This window comes from Cyprinus carpio, chromosome B25, assembly GCF_018340385.1.
Source record: "Cyprinus carpio isolate SPL01 chromosome B25, ASM1834038v1, whole genome shotgun sequence".
NCBI classification, from domain to species: domain Eukaryota; kingdom Metazoa; phylum Chordata; class Actinopteri; order Cypriniformes; family Cyprinidae; genus Cyprinus; species Cyprinus carpio.
Genome location: NC_056621.1, coordinates 2,251,427 through 2,270,934, shown reverse-complemented (window position 1 = coordinate 2,270,934; position 19,508 = coordinate 2,251,427). Strand labels below are relative to the sequence as shown.

General features: G+C 33.9%; 2 protein-coding genes across 3 annotated transcripts in view; one reads left to right on the top strand and one right to left on the bottom strand.

The window, feature by feature from the left end:
- myo9ab (myosin IXAb) overlaps nt 1-19,508 on the top strand; it is a 709,890-nt gene that overhangs the window by 120,901 nt on the left and 569,481 nt on the right.
- On the bottom strand, nt 9,415-18,432 carry LOC109072340 (protogenin B-like). 2 transcript variants are annotated; one of them, XM_042753084.1, is made up of 4 exons: nt 18,277-18,432; nt 16,719-17,006; nt 9,673-9,808; nt 9,415-9,577 (listed from the first exon to the last, which is right to left on the bottom strand). In XM_042753084.1, the coding sequence occupies exons 1-4, from the start codon at nt 18,341-18,343 to the stop codon at nt 9,415-9,417; spliced, it is 654 nt and encodes a 217-aa protein (XP_042609018.1). In that variant the 5' UTR covers nt 18,344-18,432. The 2 variants fall into 2 exon arrangements, with proteins under 2 accessions (XP_042609018.1, XP_042609017.1); XM_042753083.1 differs by having other exon boundaries at nt 9,673-9,811; nt 18,277-18,430.

The window sequence follows — 19,508 nt, the reverse complement described above, 5'->3', positions numbered from 1 at the left end:
TCATGCATTGATGAATCAAGCACAACAAAAACATACATTTATTAAGAAAGAAAAAGTTTATAAAATACTTTTAAATATTTTTTTTTCTAAATGAAGCTTTAAAATACTACTGCTACTTTGTGGATTTTATATAAATATAAAATAACTAACTTAAATATTAAATTATATTAATATTAAAGTTAATCCCATTTTCCCTGGCCAGACGACATTGATTTCACAAAAATTATTATTACTATTTTTTTCAAATAACTTTTTGTTTAGAATAACTTTTTCAATACATTTAAAATCCATAATTTCTCATATCTGCTATTTCCCTTTCCTGTTTAACCTTTTACGATTATTTAGTAAACCAGTTTTTAATTATTTGCATGAATTGTCCTATAAAAAAAAAAATAACATAATAAACAGGGATGCACAATATTATCGGCCGATAATGACTTTAAATGTAAATATCGGCATCAGCCCGATATGAAAAATGATGCCGATATGTCTTGCCGATAAGAGGAATACATTAACTAAGCATTGTGGCTAATTCTTGAAGCAAAGGTTTGCCTGAATGGTGACTGGATTCAGTGTTTTGAATCGCTGCATTTAAAACTGAGAATGCAGGTACAGAATGTGTTTGGTGTATGATAGAGTAAACATTAATGCGCAGAGGCAGCAGTGGGAGCCTCCCCGGGGTCCTTAAGGAGTAGTAATTCAGTGGGGGCGCTGTCGGCCTACTTCTAATAAAATGAAAGCACAATACACAAATAATATTTAGACTGTGATGCCATAAAATCATGAGTATGTTTTGATTTAAAGGTCAAAAGCTACAGCTTACATGTAAAATAATGTAATTAAATCATTTAATATTTAGCCTACTGATTTATTCATTATTTGTAATCATGTTTAATATTGTAATATCATGTGTTAAATTTTTTTACACAAATTATGAGCTCTAAAAGATTTTCAGAATTTTTAAAACTCTTTTGCTTTAAACGATTTACAAATTTTAAATCATAAAATATAATGTTAAAGTTACCACTGCATCTTTCTGAAAAAAATTGCATTGATTAATATACATATAGTTTTTTTTTTCAAATCTTCATTATACTGTCATTATAAAAGAATTTCATTATTGTATATTTAATTCTAACATGTAAGTTCATGTTAAAACTGACCAAATTTAAAAATATATATATATATTATATATCGGTATCGGCAATTGGCCAAAATGAGTTGAAAATTATCGGCATATCGGATATCGGCAAAAATTAAATATCGTGCATCCCTAATAATAAATAAATTTGTCTTGCCTTGATAAATCATGCAAAAAAAAAAACACAGAAATGTATTAATAAAGAACATTTTTATAAAAGTTATAACTTTTTCTGAATAAAGCTTTAAATGCAAATGCTAAATGAAGACTTTACAGAATTTAAATCATCATTACGCAACATATTTCTGTGACTGTGCTTTAAATCAATGTGACTTGACTCAGAGTTCAAACTTTCAGAACATTAGGTTGGAATCAAAGTTTTTCGGCAATGTGATATCATAGTTGTTCGTTGTCATTGTTTCATCAGTAAGCAGATCATGTTCAGCAGATCTGTTAATAACATATGCAACGCCATATTTCCATCAGTAACACAGCAATTCTCAGGTGTCCTACTTAAAGAATAAAACATTACAGTTCAGAGAGAGACACATCCAATTTACTTTCTTAAACTGCACGTGGTTCTGCTTCACTATCTTGAGCCAATTTTCCAAAGTGGAAACATGTAGGATCCGACTCAAAGTAACAATGCTTAGGGCAGTAGAGTCAAGGATAGATAGAAACCATCAGTTTCAACACAACATCTCAACCAGTGACATTCCATCATCAATTCAAGTCAATTTTAATTATTAAGGCTTTGATAAGTTCCTTATAAGATCCTTCCAACCACTCAAACTCAAACAAAGCCACTTTTCCCCATAACGCCCATATTCAATCCCAAAACTTTCTATTTTCAACCAGACAATCACTCTCAAATCACTCTCAGTCCGTCTAACTAAACATAACAGAAAGATCCGGTAGAGCAAATATCCATCAGAAAAGGCTGAAAGAGAAAATAAAGGCCATTTTGGGGACCAGTCACTTTCGTCTTTCTAAACAGGTCTATTCTTTAGGCTGCCTAGTGCGATCCCTTTATGCCCTGAAACTGAGCCGTCCCTCAACTCCTAACTGACAGCCGGGGTCAAGGGTCATCGAGTAACAAACAGAATGCCGGAACAAAGCCAAATCCTGAAAGCCAAATGCATCTGTCACAGTCTGAGCTGCCCACTTCAGCGGCTTACAGAGATTGTCGGACCTTTTCAAAAATCACAATAAAAAAAAACAAAATCTATTCAAAATAAAAATAGTGGTGAGTTGATCATGCAGAACCCGCTGCCAGAATGCCAAAAAGTTGTGGCTGGTTGCTAGGATGTTGCTATGCATTTGCTAGGGTATTCAAGATTGCTACATATGCTACATTCTTAAAAATAAAGGTTCTTTATTGGCATCGATGATCCCAAGAAGAGTTTTTAACTGCTATGAAACCTTTTCATTCCACCAAAAGGTGATTTACTAAACTAAGGGAACTACTGTAATTAGTACGACTTGGCCGCAATTTGCTAAAACAAGGAAACAAATTTGAACAGCGTGGCCACATTTTACTGAAATGAGGGAATGAATTAGCGTGAAATGGTCACAATTTACTAAAACTGACAACAAATTAGTACTAACTGGCCACGATTAACTAAAACAAGGGAACAACTTACTATGATGTGGCCACAATTTATTTTAAAAAAAAGAGAATGAATTAGTACAACATGGCCGCAATTTACTAAAACAAGGAAACGAATTAGTATTATGACGTGACCACGATTTACTAAAACGATGGATCAAATTAGTATGACGTGGCTGCAATTTACTGAAATGAGGGGATAATTAGTATGATGTGGCCTCGATTAAACTAATTTGATCCCTAATTTGTAAATTGTGGCCACGCCATACTAAATTCACTAAAGTGAGGAAATGAATTAGTACGACATGGCCACGATTTACTAAATCAAGGTAATTAATTATTACGATGTAGCTACGATTTACTTAAACAGGGGAACATGATCTTTACTTAATATCCTAATGATTCACATATTTGTAGCAATAGCCAACAATACACTGTTTGGGACAAAATTAGCGGTTTTTCTTTTATGCCAAAAATCATAAGGATATTAAGTAAAGATCATGTTCCATGAATATATTTTGTAAATTTCCTACCATAAATATATCAAAACCTTAATTTTTGATTAGTAATATGCATTGTTAAGAACTTCATTTGAACAACTTTAAAGATGATTTTCTCAATATTTAGATTTTTTTGCACCCTCAGATTCCAGATTTTCAAATAGTTGCATCTCAGACAAATATTGTCCTCCTAACAAACCATACATCAATGGAGAGATTATTTATTGACCCTTTGGTTTTGTGGTCCAGGGTCACATTTGGTTCTTCTATGGCATCGCTGCAAAAACCCTCCATCGTTTTGAGGGAGTAGTATTACAAAACAAATGGTTATGAGCCAAATTAAGGTAGATTGTGCTCTCAGCCTCTCACCTGTGGCGCTGGATGTTTTGGGCGTGCGATGGGAGTTCCAGGCGGATGGTTGGCTCCAGCCCACTCGGGTCGACACGGACATTCGGATCAAATAGATGGTGTCGGGCTGCAGACCCTGCAGAAGGTACTGGGTGCAGTTCTCACTCGGAACGGGCAGCTCGACAGAGATCACCTGCTCGTCCGTGGCCGTACGGTAGGACAGACGGTACGCAGAAACACGTCCACGGCTGAGTTTGGGAGGAAGTGGCTGCCAGGACACCAGGATGTCGGTGGGACTGCGACTCGTCAGGCTCAACTCAGGGGTACGGAGGGGCACTAGGGATCAAAAACACATTTTATGGGAAAGTTTTCTTGAAAATGTAACTTTTGGGAATCATCTAAAACAAGGTTTTTGACAAGGGAATGACAGAGATCCGTGTTTATTATATTAATTAAATAGTTTCTGATCATTTTCCACAGCACACCTGGCACAGTGGTTGGGAAACACTGGTCTAAAAGTCCACAGACTCACCATCCTCCAGCGTGTGCTGCGTGACCTGCTCCGACATGCGACTGGCGCCCATCGGCATGTAGGCAACAATATAAAACGTGTAGTTTCGCGCTGGTTCCAGATCGTCCACGATGTGGTTGGTCGTGTCATTCCCGATCACAGCCTGATACTCTTCGTTGTTTAGTCCTGCGAGAATAGATTCTATAATCAGTCAATTAGAATTCTCCACAATATTGGAGACCATTGAGATCTCACACTTTGATTGGTATCAAGTTAGATTACAGGTGCAGATTACATTTGAGTTTCTCTTGAGGGCAAACTGAATGAATAGAAACCAGACCCAACCATGTAGTTCTGAACATTCTTTAACCACAATAGCAATGTTTCCCGAAAACAAAATCAGACCAAAAGTTGAAGTGTTTCCTATGTTTGTTTTCACCCCTTTTCTCATGTCTCTTTCTAAGGATAACAGAAATACTGAACAGAGATACAATCCTGCTAAAATTCCCTTCTTTCCTGCTCTGAGGGCTTCCTAACACAAACCCAATGAATTATTTCAAAAACCAAGTGAAGGCAGGTGAGTGTGAGCTTGAAGGGGCAGAGTTTAAGGCAGGGCTTGGTTCTATGCATCGGTTGTTGATTGGATGTTAAAATGTGGGCGTGGCACTCAAAAGTGGATGTGGGTGAGTGTGAGCTTAAAGGGGCGGAGCTTAAAGGGATACTCCACCCCAAAATGAAAATTTTGTCATTAATCACTTACCCCCATGTCATTCCAAACCTGTAAAAGCTCCGTTCGTCTTCGGAACACTATTTAAGATATTTTGGATGAAACACGGGATACTTGAGACTGTCCCATAGACTGCCAAATAAATAACAGTGTCAAGGTCCAGGAAAGGTATGAAAATTGTCGTCAGAATACTCCATCTGCCATCAGACGTGCAATCTGGGTTATATCGAAGCAACGGGAACACTTTTTTAAGCAAAGAAAACAAAAATAACAACTTTATTCAATAATTTCCTTTGTCAACAGTCTCCTCTGTGTCTCTCCATATCACCGTATGCTGCGTATGCTCTTCAGTATCATCCGCGCCACAAGGATGCGCTGTTTCTACATGTATTTAGCTTTGATTTGAAATAAAACAGCGCATCCTTGTGGTGCGGATAACACAGAAGAGCATACGCAGCATACGGTGATATGGAGAGACACAGAGGAGACTGTTGACAAAGGAATTTGTGAATAAAGTCGTTATTTCAACTTTTTGTTTTCTTCGCATACAAAAAGTGTTCCCGTCACTTAATATAACCCAAAATTGCACGTCTGATGGCAGATGGAGTATTCTGACGACAACTTTCATACCTTTCCTTGACCTTGACACTGTTATTTACTTGGCAGTCAATGGGACAGTCACAAGCCTCCCGGTTTTCATCCAAAATATCTTAAATAGTGTTCTCGAAGACAAATGGAGCTTTTACGGGTTTGGAATGACATGGGGGTAAGTGATTAATGACAAAATGTTCATTTTGGGGTGGAGTATCCCTTTAAGGTGTACTTTGGCTCTATGTATCTGTTGTTGATTGGATGTTGAGATGCGGGTGTGGCACTTAAAAATGGAGGCAGATCTGAATGTGAGCAGCTTGCAGTAGACAGAGTTTACGCTGACTAAATGATTGGAGAAGTCCTGCATACGTCACCAAAGAGAAATAACTTATTATGAAGATATTATGAGGTCAAAAAATAGATAAATAAAACATATGCATGTATGAATTGTTCATAATAAGATCTATACCATGCATTTAGAAAACAGACTTGTGATGACTTTCAACAGCAAAATTTCCTCTGACAACAGTATCTGGTTGAAAGAGGATAAAACTAGACATAATCAGCTGGGAGCCCTGCTTACCCTCAGACTTCATGTAATGTATGGAGTAGGCGATGACTTTATTCGTGTTGTACTGCGGTTTCTCCCACGCAAGTAAGATGGCCGAGCTCGAGATGGTTTCGGCGTGGACGTTACGTGGAGCGCTGGGACGGTCCTCCGAAAGCACCACAATGAGACGGGATGTGGACACGACCGAGCCTTGAGAGTTCTCCGCTTGGCACTGGTAAAAGGCATCATCTTCCGGAATAATCTGGGTTATCACCAGTTTACTGGCACACAATGAAGGACATATGTCAGTATTATACAGATTATGACGTTTGGTAGAGGTGTACTGGAGGTATTTGTCTGTACGTACTTGTTGTACATCTTGGTGCGTCCGTCGGAGCTGATCACCTGACCGTTCTTGAACCAAGTGATTCGGGGAACAGGTGTCCCTTCGGCCTGACAGCTGAAACGGGCCGTACCGGCTCTGGGTCGGGTCTGACTCTCTGGTTTCTCCACTAGAGTTGGAGGAACTGCAAAAAATGAGTGAAAACGCAATGAGAACAAAGATATAAGGACTGTCCAAGAACAACAACTATAATGTTACCTATAAATACAAATTAAATATATTGTTGGAATCTCTTTCAAAACATTGATGGCCAATCAGAATCTGTCTGACTTGCTCAAGTAGTAAACGACAGATCTGCAGCATGCGCTTACAATAAAAAGAAGGTTATTGTGAGTTGGTGTGGAATCTAATATGTGTCCCTGCAGCACAAAAGCAGTCTTAAGTAGCACAGGTATATTTGTAGCAATAATCAACAATACATTGTATGGGTCAAAATGATCCAATTTTCTTTTATGGCAAAAATCATTAGGATATTGAGTAAAGATCATGTCCCATGAAGATATTTCGAACATTTCCTACCATATATATATCAAAACATAATTTTTGATTAGTAATATACATTGCTAAGAACTTCATTTGGAAAACATTAAAGGCAATTTTCTCAGTATTTTGATTTATTATTTTTTTGCACCCTCAGATTCCAGATTTTCAAATAGTTGGCCAAATATTGTCCTCCTAACAAACCATACATCAATGGAGAGCTTAATTATTAATCAGCTTTCATAGTTATAAATAATCATCATGACTGAAAATAGAAACTTATGACTGGTTTTGTGATCCATGGTCATCATATGGTTTTCATTATAGTTATCACTATAGTTATGGTTATTGGTGCAAATATAGTTATTGTTCTTCGTGTGAATGGCAAAATAGTTAGTATCATTAATGTTATCGTTCTTGGTATAAACACTGATATAGTTATTGCTCTTGGTGTAAAAGGCTAGTATATGATAATATAGTTATCTGTAAAGTTATCTATCTTTGTGCGCTGGCGGAGGCGCCTTTATATGCGCAATTCATATATCAGCCAGCGGCAGCGCGAGAAGCAAGCAGCGGAGAAAAAGGTACTCCTCTCAGAAAACATAGAAATAAAGATCATTTTAGATGTTTAACTACTATTTGGAGCTTTGGGATCGCTAGACGAGGGCTTAAAGGGGTCATCAGATGCCCATTTTCTAGAGTTTGATATAATTCAAAATTTTCTTAAAAAAAATCAAATAACAACAAAACAGCTCTGTTTACAGCAAGCACCTTTGTTGCATGTCCCTTTAAATGCAAATAAGCTCTGCTCACCCCACCCCTCTCTTCCGAGCCGTGCTCTGAGATACTGTTAACTTTAGCCTCATTCATCGTGACACTTGCTAACTGGCACATTATTAGGAAAGGTGATTTGCAAAGATTCATAATAAAAAAAAAAAAAAAAAAAACCTTACACTCACTTCTTCTGTAGATGAAGCTGGATAACGAATGATTTGCGTGAACATAAACACATTTAGGTAGATCGGGGGCGCATTCCCGTTTAAAAACAAACATAATCCACTGCGTCTTCAGCGGCTCAGATATCACAATTAAACCACTAACACTATTACAATTACCACTTCAACAAAAAAAACATGTCAATCTCTTAGGAGACAATCTTGTCTACACCTGCTCTGGCGGTGAAACAATGGCGGACTGATGACAGTTACTCAGGGGGCGGAGCCGTGATAAAACCAAAGACCGACGCCACTGTCAATTAACAGTTGTGGGAGGGGCCTGTGCAGAACTACATAATTCTGCCAAGAATCTGAGATCGGCTTTATATGAGAAAGGGGTTTGGATTTATCGAGATTTCAAAAAAAGCACTGGATGGATTTTTATCATTATAGGGTGGATGTGTACACACACTGTCAACACACATTTCAGTTCAAACAACACGTAAAAGTGAATTTTGCATCTGATGACCCCTTTAATAAACAAATTTTTGTGATAACCTGAAATTTGTAACATTTTTTGTAGCTCAAAATTAGACTGTGCACATTCCGACTCGTTTTGCCAACACGGGTCACAAATAGTTATTGTTATTGGCGTGAATGTTAATATAGTTATCGTTATTGGCGTGAATGTTAATACAGTTATTGTTATTGGTGTGAATGTTAATACAGTTATCGTTATTGGCGTGAATGTTAATACAGTTATCGTTATTGGCGTGAATGTTAATACAGTTATCGTTATTGGCGTGAATGTTAATACAGTTATCGTTATTGGCGTGAATGTTAATACAGTTATCGTTATTGGCGTGAATGTTAATATAGTTATCGTTATTGGCGTGAATGTTAATATAGTTATCGTTATTGGCGTGAATGTTAATACAGTTATCGTTATTGGCGTGAATGTTAGTATAGTTATCGTTATTGGTGTGAATGTTAATATAGTTATCGTTATTGGTGTGAATGTTAATACAGTTATCGTTATTGGCGTGAATGTTAATACAGTTATTTGTTATTGGCGTGAATGTTAGTATAGTTATTGTTATTGGTGTGAATGTTAATGCAGTTATCGTTATTGGCGTGAATGTTAATATAGTTATCGTTATTGGCGTGAATGTTAATACAGTTATCGTTATTGGTGTAAAGAGCCCTTCAGAAGTGTTTATGATGCATCTGTTCCAGCAGACATCTCTTACCAAGTACGGTGAGGTTTCCGGGCGCTATGGTGTAGTTGTGTGTTCCTGGTGTTGTTGCCCGGCACAGATACGTGCCGCTGTGCTGAGCTTTAACGGCAGAGATAATCAGGTTCCCGTTTCCCAGCACTCTGGCTCCAGACGCGTCTATGGGTTTGGAGTCAGCGCGGCTCCAGGACACGAGCGGCCGAGGGTTTCCCTCTGCAAAACACTCCAGGACCACAGACTGATGCAGCCTGGCGCCGATGTTCTGCGGTCCTGCTATGATGTGTGGTTTCATGAGAGGCCTCGGACCCAGCGCTGGACAGAGAACAGAGAAGATTCAGGAGCAAGCTACTGCTTCCTTTATTCCAGAAATGGATCTGATACTGATCACTGCTCATCCTCACACAAACACAGACCTGGAATGATGGTCAGCTCGGCCTCTCGGCTCCTGACTCTACTGGCCATGTTTGTTGCTAAACAGCGATACTTGCCAGCATCCCTCATTGTCACATCGCAGATCTGCAGCACTCCATTTGGCAAAACAGTGATTCTGAAACAAACAGAAGTACATTTACAGTTAAACACATTACTTGGTAACTCAAACTGAGGGCTTTCGGCATGTCATTTATTTTGCATATTGCACACCTGTCTGAATCCAGAGGTAGAGATCTTTGGTTGAGTTCCCAGCTGATAACCGCTGATCCACTGACAGCACAGGAGAATCTGGCCACTGAGCCCAGCGTGACTTCAGCAGGGACCGGGTGGGCAATGAACAACAGCACTTCTGGAAGACAGAGAAATCATTAAAGTTTTGTATGTCTAAAATCAACATTGCATCCTTTATATGTCCATAATGTGAAATTTATGAGTGAAAAAAGAGATATAAATGAATCACAACAGGGTCATTATAGTTAACTAAAACTAAATTTTTAAATAAAAAAATTAATCTAAATAAAAATACACTTTTTTTTTAACTTAAAAATTTAATATAAAAAGCATTAACTTATTCTATTTCAGCTATTTGCAAAAGAAACATTTCTAAATTTTTTATTTAGTTAACTTGATGTATTAAAACGAGTAAAACTAAAACTGAAATAAAATGAATAAAAACTATATAGACACATTTAAAAAAAAAAACATAAAATGACATAAAATCACTCAACAAAATTACTAAAACTTTAGCAGAAAAATAAAAATAAAATAAAATAAAACAGAAAATATAAAAATAAAAACAAATTCAAAATATGAATAAAACTTATAATAATATCTCAGTGATACTAAAATAAACCATTAATATATATATTGAATATATATAATTTTTTAAAACTTATTTTACTTCAGCTAGTTGTCAAGGCAGCATTTCTTATTTACATTCAGTTTGACTTGATGTATAAATAAAAATAAAAATAAAATAAAAATTATTATGTAACTATATAAAAATAAAACATTTACTTAAACCAAAATTAAAACCGAAAAAAATGTATCTCAATGATACTAAAATAACACTGGTCCACAAGCATGTATAAATCAAATAGGGCCAATGTAGAATTTAATATTGATCTAATTTTGTATTATATTTATTGTTTTTTTTGGACCAACAGCAAATAATGAAAGTTTTTGACTTTCCTTCAGAATCAATATAAATCGCTTTAATCAGTTTACAGACACAGGCGAATCCAGCAAAAACAATAATGAGGTCTGAAAGATAAGAGTAAACACAAACACAAGACGATCTGACCGTCCTCCCTAACTTGCTCTATCAGTTTCCTACATATTAAACACACATTTAAATGCATTATCAGCAGCCAGCGAGAAGCTGTCGCCAATAAACTCGAGGGTTAAAGGCATGAAATCAGACATGAAATGAAATGATTTCCCATTTAGCTGGTGTGTCTATATGAAGCGTACAGCACAGAGCACTCGGAGAGATCTCAACTGTGATTGGTTGTCTGTTTAGGGCCAGAGTGCACAGTAGCCAATAGTAAACAGCTGCTCTAATCAATGAATCAATGGACCAATGACAGTGAATAACGACTTTTTATAGATCAGTGAGAATCAATGACACTCATCTGAAACGAGTGTGTCAATATGCATGCTGCTGTGGGCAGTGAACAGGCTCGTAATGCAGCTTGTGAAGTGTAAAAGGAGGTTTGAAGCACCTGAATGAATGAAACGAGCAGCACATATCAATACACAGGTGATGTAACAATCACACAGCTGTTTCTTCAACATTTTCACACGCAGCACTAGGACAACAGCAGGATTTTTCCACATTTTTAAAAAAAAACAAAAAAAAATAAAGACACCAGCCCCTCATTTTACCCATAAGCCACCGGGTTCCTCCCCCTAGAGTCCAGCCAGAATGCTCTAAAGATAATCAATGAAAGTTCATCTGCTGGTAAAACCCTGCACGTCACTCATGTTCCATGAAGACGAACGGAATTAAAAAGCTCCTTAATTTACATGTGAGGATTAATTACCACTAACTGTCAATCAAGTTTAGAGTGTTCAAACAGTTCAAAATTACTGTTACTTACTCGTGAACAAACATTTATTCTGCACAGTAAAACAAAACAAAACAAAACACAAACACAAATCCAAAAAATAAATACATTTTATTTTCACCATTAATTGTTAATCAAATAATGTGCATGCATGTAAAAAAAACACCACACACAAAAAAAAAAAAAACATATACTACACACAAAAAAACAAAAAAAAAAATAAAGAATATAGAATAAAAAAGAATAATCCTAAAAAAAAAAAATCTTGTTCTTCCTTTATAATGTCATGATTCAAAATTACTTTTACTTACTTTTTTGTGAACAAATTAAACATTTATTTAGCAAAAAAAAGGAAAATTAAATAAAAATAAATAAATGACAGGAATAGTCCTTAAAAAATGAAAAGAAAAGAAAAATGAATTACCACTGACAAACAATCTGCTGTAAAAATACATAAAAAGGGGAAAAATACAAATAAATAAATAAATAATCAGCGTAGTCTGTGCAGGTTTCAATTTCTACACTATATATATATATATATATATATATATATATATATATATATATATATATATATATATATAGTACAGTACAGGTCAAAAGTTTGGAAACATTACTATTTTTAATGTTTTTGAAAGAAGTTTCTTCTGCTCATCAAGCCTGCATTTATTTGATCAAAAATACAGAAAAAAAATGTAATATTGTGATATATTATTACAATTTAAAATAATAGTTTTTTAAATGTATTATACTTTAAATTATCATTTATTTCTGTGATGCAAAGCTGAATTTTTAGGATCATTATCACATGATCCTTTAGAAATCATTCTAATATGATGATTCATTATCAAAGTTGGAAACAGTTCTGCTGCTTAATATTTTTTCAGAACATGTGATACTTTTTTAGGATACTTTGATGAATAAAAAGTAAAAAAAAAGAAGCTATGTTTTTAAAATATAATATATTTTGTAATAACAATATACACTACTGGTCAGTAATTTGGGGGTCAGTAATTTTTTTTTTTCTTTCTTTTTTTTAAAAATAAATCAATACTTTTATTCAGCAAGGATGTGTTAAAATTGATAAAAAGTGATAGTAAAGAAAATATATTATTAGAATATATATTATTAGAATTTTTTTTTGTTTTGAATAAATGCAGTTCTTTTTAACCTTTTATTCATCAAACATATATTAGGACAGCAGAACTGTTTTCCAACACTCATAATAAATCAGAATATTAGAATGATTTCTAAATGATCATGTGATAGACTGGATTTTACATGTGACACTTAAGGCTGGAGTAATGATGCTGAAAATTCAGCTTTGCATCACAGGAATACATTTTTTTAATTTATATTCAAATAGAAAACTATTATTTTAAGTTGTAATAATATTTCACAATATTTCAGTTTTTTGATCAAATAAATGCAGGCTTGATGAGCAGAAGAGACTTCTTTCAAAAACATTAAAAATAGTAATGTTTCCAAACTTTTGACCTGTACTGTATATATATATATATATATATTTTAATTTATTTATTTATTTTTTTTTTTTTTATTGAGTTATGTTTTCTGAAAATATGATTATTTTTCTGGCCCCACTGAAAGATATTTGCTCTTATTTTAAGCATAAAATTTGATAAAGAATTTTTACCTTTCAAGTTAAGATATTTGTACTGGAAAATAAGACAAAAATAGAAAATAATTTTTGCGGTGTATTACTTTGTTCACTTAAATACACACACCTTCAGTAGTTTTGTGTTGAAAGCATTGAGTGTTTTTAAAGATGGTATCTTCAGACGTTAAGCTAAACTGGTGACACAGCTGTTGTTGTTCAGAGAATGAACGAGCAGATATCTGAGATCAGTATGTGGTGAAACCGTGAAATCAACACACAAAAGTAATGAAAACGCCAAACCCTCAGTATTGAATCAGGTCTCTTTAGTGTGTGTGTGTGTGTCTGGTCAGCTGGGTTGTAAAGTCCAGATCAATGCCTAGGTCAAACTGCACAAAGGTTTCCTGCCAAAGGTCAGAGGTCAGTCAAGTCCGTCTGTCCTCCCAGTTCCAGTCCGAGACTCTGATTAAATGTGTTTAGGATGCAAACATGCCATTTATACGAGGATTCTAATAATGCTGTTAAAATACCAGCAAAATAGTTCATTTCCAGCCCTAGAAAGACAAATCCAACATTTAACTTTGAGATGAACGAATCCGATACCATTTTTAGTGTGAAATGAGGAATACAGACAATATATGAAACTATCTGGGTGAATATTAACCTGTCAATAAATTATATTTCATCCAAATGTTTATTTAATTATTTTTGCGTTTAACATCAGTTGATTATTAAGTATGATTATAAAACATATAAATGCATTACAATAGCAAGAATTTAGTGTGTAATGTGTTTAATTTGTATTAAAATAGCATCACAATGCAAAAACAAGCCTCGTTTTCTTCAAGCAAAACAGTTTTACAATTTTGCTTTTAGGTCAAATCTGCATGTTGTGCATGTTTTCAATACAGTTACATATATTAGACTACATTACTTTTTATATTAGTATCATTGAGATACTATTATAGTTTTTATTAATATTTCAATTTTTTTTTTTCTATTTTAATTTGTATTTTTAATGTCTATGTAGTTTATTTATTTATTTATTTAAGTTATTTTAGTACATCACATTAATCCAAATGAAATGTTTTTTTGTTTTTTTTTCATTTAAAGTTTATTTTATGTCAATCAAATGAAATGTTGTTGTGGTTTTGGTTTTAGTTAACTATAATAACCCTGGCTGTATTTATAAGCAGCTTTGAGTTTTTCTTGGCATGTGTTTTGAATTGTTATTTTTGTTATAAATCCCTTCCGACTTTTAACTTCACTTGAACTTGATCTTAAATAAATGCATTAATTCATCTGAGAGAGAGAAACCACGGACAAAAACCAAGGTCTCACATCCAACTACCAACAAAATCCAAATGACCAAGCTTTTTCAACTTGATCTCAAAGCCCTCGAACAAAACACCCAGCTGCTCCTCTGCTGACTAACATTAGTGAATGGATCTCATGCATCAGTCAGGCCAGAATAAAGCCTGTGACCTCTGACCTCTCCCAGCGGCCTCTGGACAGACGGCCAGTGAGGCAAACCCTTAACCCTTCACATGCTGGCTTACAGAGGGCTTCTTGGGTACATAGTTGATTATTTTGTTTAGTAGACTTAGTATTATTATTATTATTATTATTATTAGTTTCCCACAGCTTATGCAAATAACAGTATCTAGACTGGAGAGCAGATATTTTATTTCATTTTAAGTTACTGGTTTATGTTGGTTATTTTATTTTAGTAGTTAGTGGCTTAAACAATAAAAAATAACAACTAAAAATAAAAAATAATAATTAATCACAAATCCCAATATACCAAAACATCAAACAATCTAATAATATAAAAAAATCAATAAATAAATAATATTAATAATATCAGCTAATTACAAAAGCAATATATATATGGCAGATTGTTATATTATATTATATTATATTATATTATATTATATTATATTATATTATATTATATTATATTATATTATATTATATTATATTATATTATATTATTACCAGGTGTTGCTAATCAACTGAAATTTTAGTTGAATTTTTATTTAATAATACCTGATTATTTGCATTGCCCAATAGTGCTATCACTCAGATATTATATTTGTATTAATATTTTGAATACATTTTTATTTTTGTATTTTCTGCTTTAATTTTTTTTGTTTTTAATTGCATTAATTTAATTTAATTTTAGTTAGTTAAGTTTTAGTAATTTTGTTGGGTTTTTGACATTTTGTTTAATAAAGTATGTCTATATAGTTTTTATTAATTTTTTTTTTAGATTTAGTTTTAGTTATTTTATTTTATTATTATTTATAATAAATTTTAGTATAATTTTATATATTTTTAATTATGTTATTTTATGTTTTAATATATATATTATATATATATATATATATATATATCATATATATATATATATTATGGTTTAGTTTAAAACAATCTATAAAAATGTTACTACCATCAATTCTATCACTACAAATAGCCCATATTGTGTAACGTCAAGCCCAAACCTCACATCAGAAGTTTCTCTGATCTAGGAGCGTATGGAGCTGCATTCAGCTGTGCTTGAACCGCTCTGGTCTCTTTGTGAAGGTCAGGCCTGAGCCAGTTCAATAGCCACAGCTGTTTCTCTGTCCACAGGTTCATGGCTGAACAAACGTCCCCCATCAGAGGGCAGCCGGGGCCACGCGGGACAAAAGACGCAGGCCAATAGCCTTTAACAGATTCCTGCGAGTAACTGACCAGGAAACAATCGCATTGCCAATGACGCAGCTGCATAAAGAAGCATGAAATCTGCTTGTGCATGAGACCGATTTTCAGCTCTTTCGCTGAAGATTATTCAATATTTTACCCATATACGGTCTTTCTATTATAGCCATCTAGTGAAAGAAACGTCACATAACAATGGTTACATCATCAATGCAATTCCTCTCTAATTCAAAGGTTTACATGTATAAGGCCTGTATTGAACATCTGGCATTTTTCAACATTTCTACATTGATTTTGGGATTTAAAAAGGTAAATGTTTTATTTGATGTCACTTTATTGAATTATAATTAATTATTTTTCAATATGTAATAAAAAAATATATATATTTAATATTTTACCCCATTATAAGGCATTAAAACTTTCTATTATAGCCGTCTAGTGACAGAAACATAATACAACTATAGTTAAATCACTCATATTCTATTCAGATCTTTACGTGTATAAGGCCCAGACTGAACACGTGGCTTTTTTCTACATTTTCTACTTCGAGAAATCAGCAGAATTTGGCATTTAAACATGCTTAAATATGACTTTTCAAAGTTGAAAATGTAGTTCAATGTAACTTGCCGGTTCTTTGTAATTTGTGAAATTTGCTGGCAATTTCTGAGTGAAAATTAAGCTTATGTTAAGACTGTGACATTATTTGATCATTAAGTATAATTATGAAATTTAGAATTGGTGTACAACATATTATTTTTTAATAAAATAATGTCACAACGCAAAACTAGGCCTCATGTTCTTGAAACTAAATACAATATCTTAATTTTTTCTTTTGGTTTTGGGCTTGTTGTGCATGTTTTCATACGTACTGGAGACGGTGAGACGGGATCTTTGGCTCAGGACGGCTCCGTATCTGTTGTGTGCGAGACACTGGTAGAAGCCCTCGTCTGATTGCTCTGAGCTGGAGATGCAGAGCGAGCCGTTGGACAAGACTCGCGACCGGCCGCTCTCGTGAAGCTGGACGCCGTTCTTCCTCCATCGCACGCCGATGGGCGACTCGCCTCGAGCCTGACAGTCCAAAATAACTCGCTCACCGTGGGACACTGCCACGTCCTTGGGCTCGACGGTGAACGACAACTCACTAAAGCTAAAAACACCTGCAGAAGAGAAGAGGAGAGGATCTAAATTCTGCTTTATACAACATACTGGTCAAGTGCACCTCTGAATAGATGTAATCTATTTAGTCACGGTCAACTGAGAGAGAAGAATCATCCTGCCATCGGTGCTTCTGCTGGACACTGATGCATTTTCATTCTAATGACTCTGGCTGTTTTTATACAATGAGAAGTGAAAATGGGCCATGTGTGGCTGTGTTAAGAAGCTATGTATTCTTGATCTGACCCTGGATTCTGATGTTGCATCTTAATGTAGTCAGCTTGATTCAGTCATATTTTTTACAACTGGTTTGATTCATGACACCCACTAAAATAAAATAAAATTAAATAATAAAAATTCTGGCTAAACCACTTTAAAAAAATGTGTGTTTTACTATTTTTTTTTTAAATTATTTATTTTATTCAGGTACCTTTGAAAAAATAAAATAAAATACAAATACAAATAATATTTGAATCATTCAGGGTGTAATAAAATAAATACTGGCTAAATCACTTAAAAAGTGTTTTATTATTATTATTATTATTATTATTATTATTATTATTATTATTATTTTAATTCAGGTGCCCTCTCTAAAATAAAAATAAAACAAAAATACTAATAATATTTAAATTATAATAAAATAAAAATAAAATAAAATAAAAATAAAAATAAAATAAAAATAAAAAATAAAATAAAAATACTAGCTAAACCACTTAAAAAGTGTTATTATTATTATTATTATTATTATTATTATTCAGATACCCTCACAATAATAATAATAATAATAATAATAATAATAATAATAATAATAAATGCTAATAATATTTAAATCATTCAGAGTGTAATAAAATAAAAAATACTGGCTAAACCACTTAAAAAGTGATATTCATTCATTCAGATATAAAATAACACACACACAAAATATTAAATATTGCATATTTGACCTGATAAATATCACAGCATAAAGCTTATTAAACTTTCTACACCTCTCTCTCTCTGTCTCTCTCTCTACAGTTAAAACGGTAATATATACTTGTATCCAAACTCAAACACCATCGTAAAATGCTCAAATTCTGATAATATATTCACTCAACAGTTCAGTTCCCATCTAAATAATCTAACAATAATTTACGACACTCTAATAAATATAATCTGGATGAAGCAGAGGTGTGGTTTAGCGATCGTTCACAGTCTCTCGGTCGCAACCTGGAGACCTCCATCCTTTACGCACGAGATTCCTCTCAAAATATACGAAGATATAACACGTCTTACCTGGAAACGACAAAACCCAGAGTAAAATCAGCAACCGCTGATGTGTTTTCCATTTCACGGACCCCATTTATGGACGATTCACGGTCATTCCGTGCGTAAAATCCGCGCCCGTCCGGAGCGCGTCATGACTCTCCGGAGATCCGATCACTGACTGAAGCTGAAGCTCGCGCTGCTCGCGCTGCTCACGTCACACGTCACTCAAGCCCCGCCCTCATTACATATTCACACTTCTTATCATGTGCACCTGTAACATCAGCAGTCTGCGTCTCTGAACAGTCCCAGCTAATTCGTGATCGAAAGTCTTATAAATAAAACTCTTTTTAAACAAATGTTTTATTTGTCAAATGTGCAGAAACACCCGAACAGCAGTAGCTAAACATAGAAATAACATGTGGGGTCATTGTAAAGAAATGAAAGAATGCATGAATAAATAAATAGTTAAAAAGTTACTAATACAGAAAGAAAATAAATGAATGAGGAAAATACAAAAATAAATTCAAGACTAAATTTAACTATAATAATAATAATAATAATAATAATAATAATAGTATTTGTTGTAGCCAGTCATTTATGGCTTTATTTATTTTTCCTATACATTTATTTATTTTTGTTTTATACAACATAAATGATGTACAGTTAGCAAACTAACAAATAAATATATATGTGTGTGTGTGTGTATATGTAGTTGTGTGTGTGTGTGTGTGTGAATGTGTGTATATGTAGTTGTGTGTGTGTGTGTGTGTGTGTATGTGTGTGTGTGTGTGTGTATGTGTGTGTATATGTGTGTGTGTGTGTATGTGTGTGTATATGTATGTGTGTGTGTGTGTGTGTGTGTGTGTGTGTGTATAAATATATAAAGTACAAAAGTACAAAATATATGCTAAACAAAGGTTTGTCTTTTATTATTTTGCCATATATGTACTTTTCTGAAAGGTAATAAAATATTTGTTGTTTAAAATTTATGCAGGCATATTAAGATCCATCAGGACGTGCTTATTGATCCTGCGAGCAGCTGTACTCATCAGACCACAGGACAATAAAAGATCAGCTGACACACTTTCTACTTGCATACATCATTATTATTATATCAGAGGACGAGGTGGGCATGTATATTCTCACTATCACTGAACCTGTATAGTGTTTAACTTTCTTATTTTAAAAAAATATTATTTTTTTTTTTATTTTAATATAATTTTAGTTTTTTTTTTTTTTTTACTGAATAAAAATGCTTA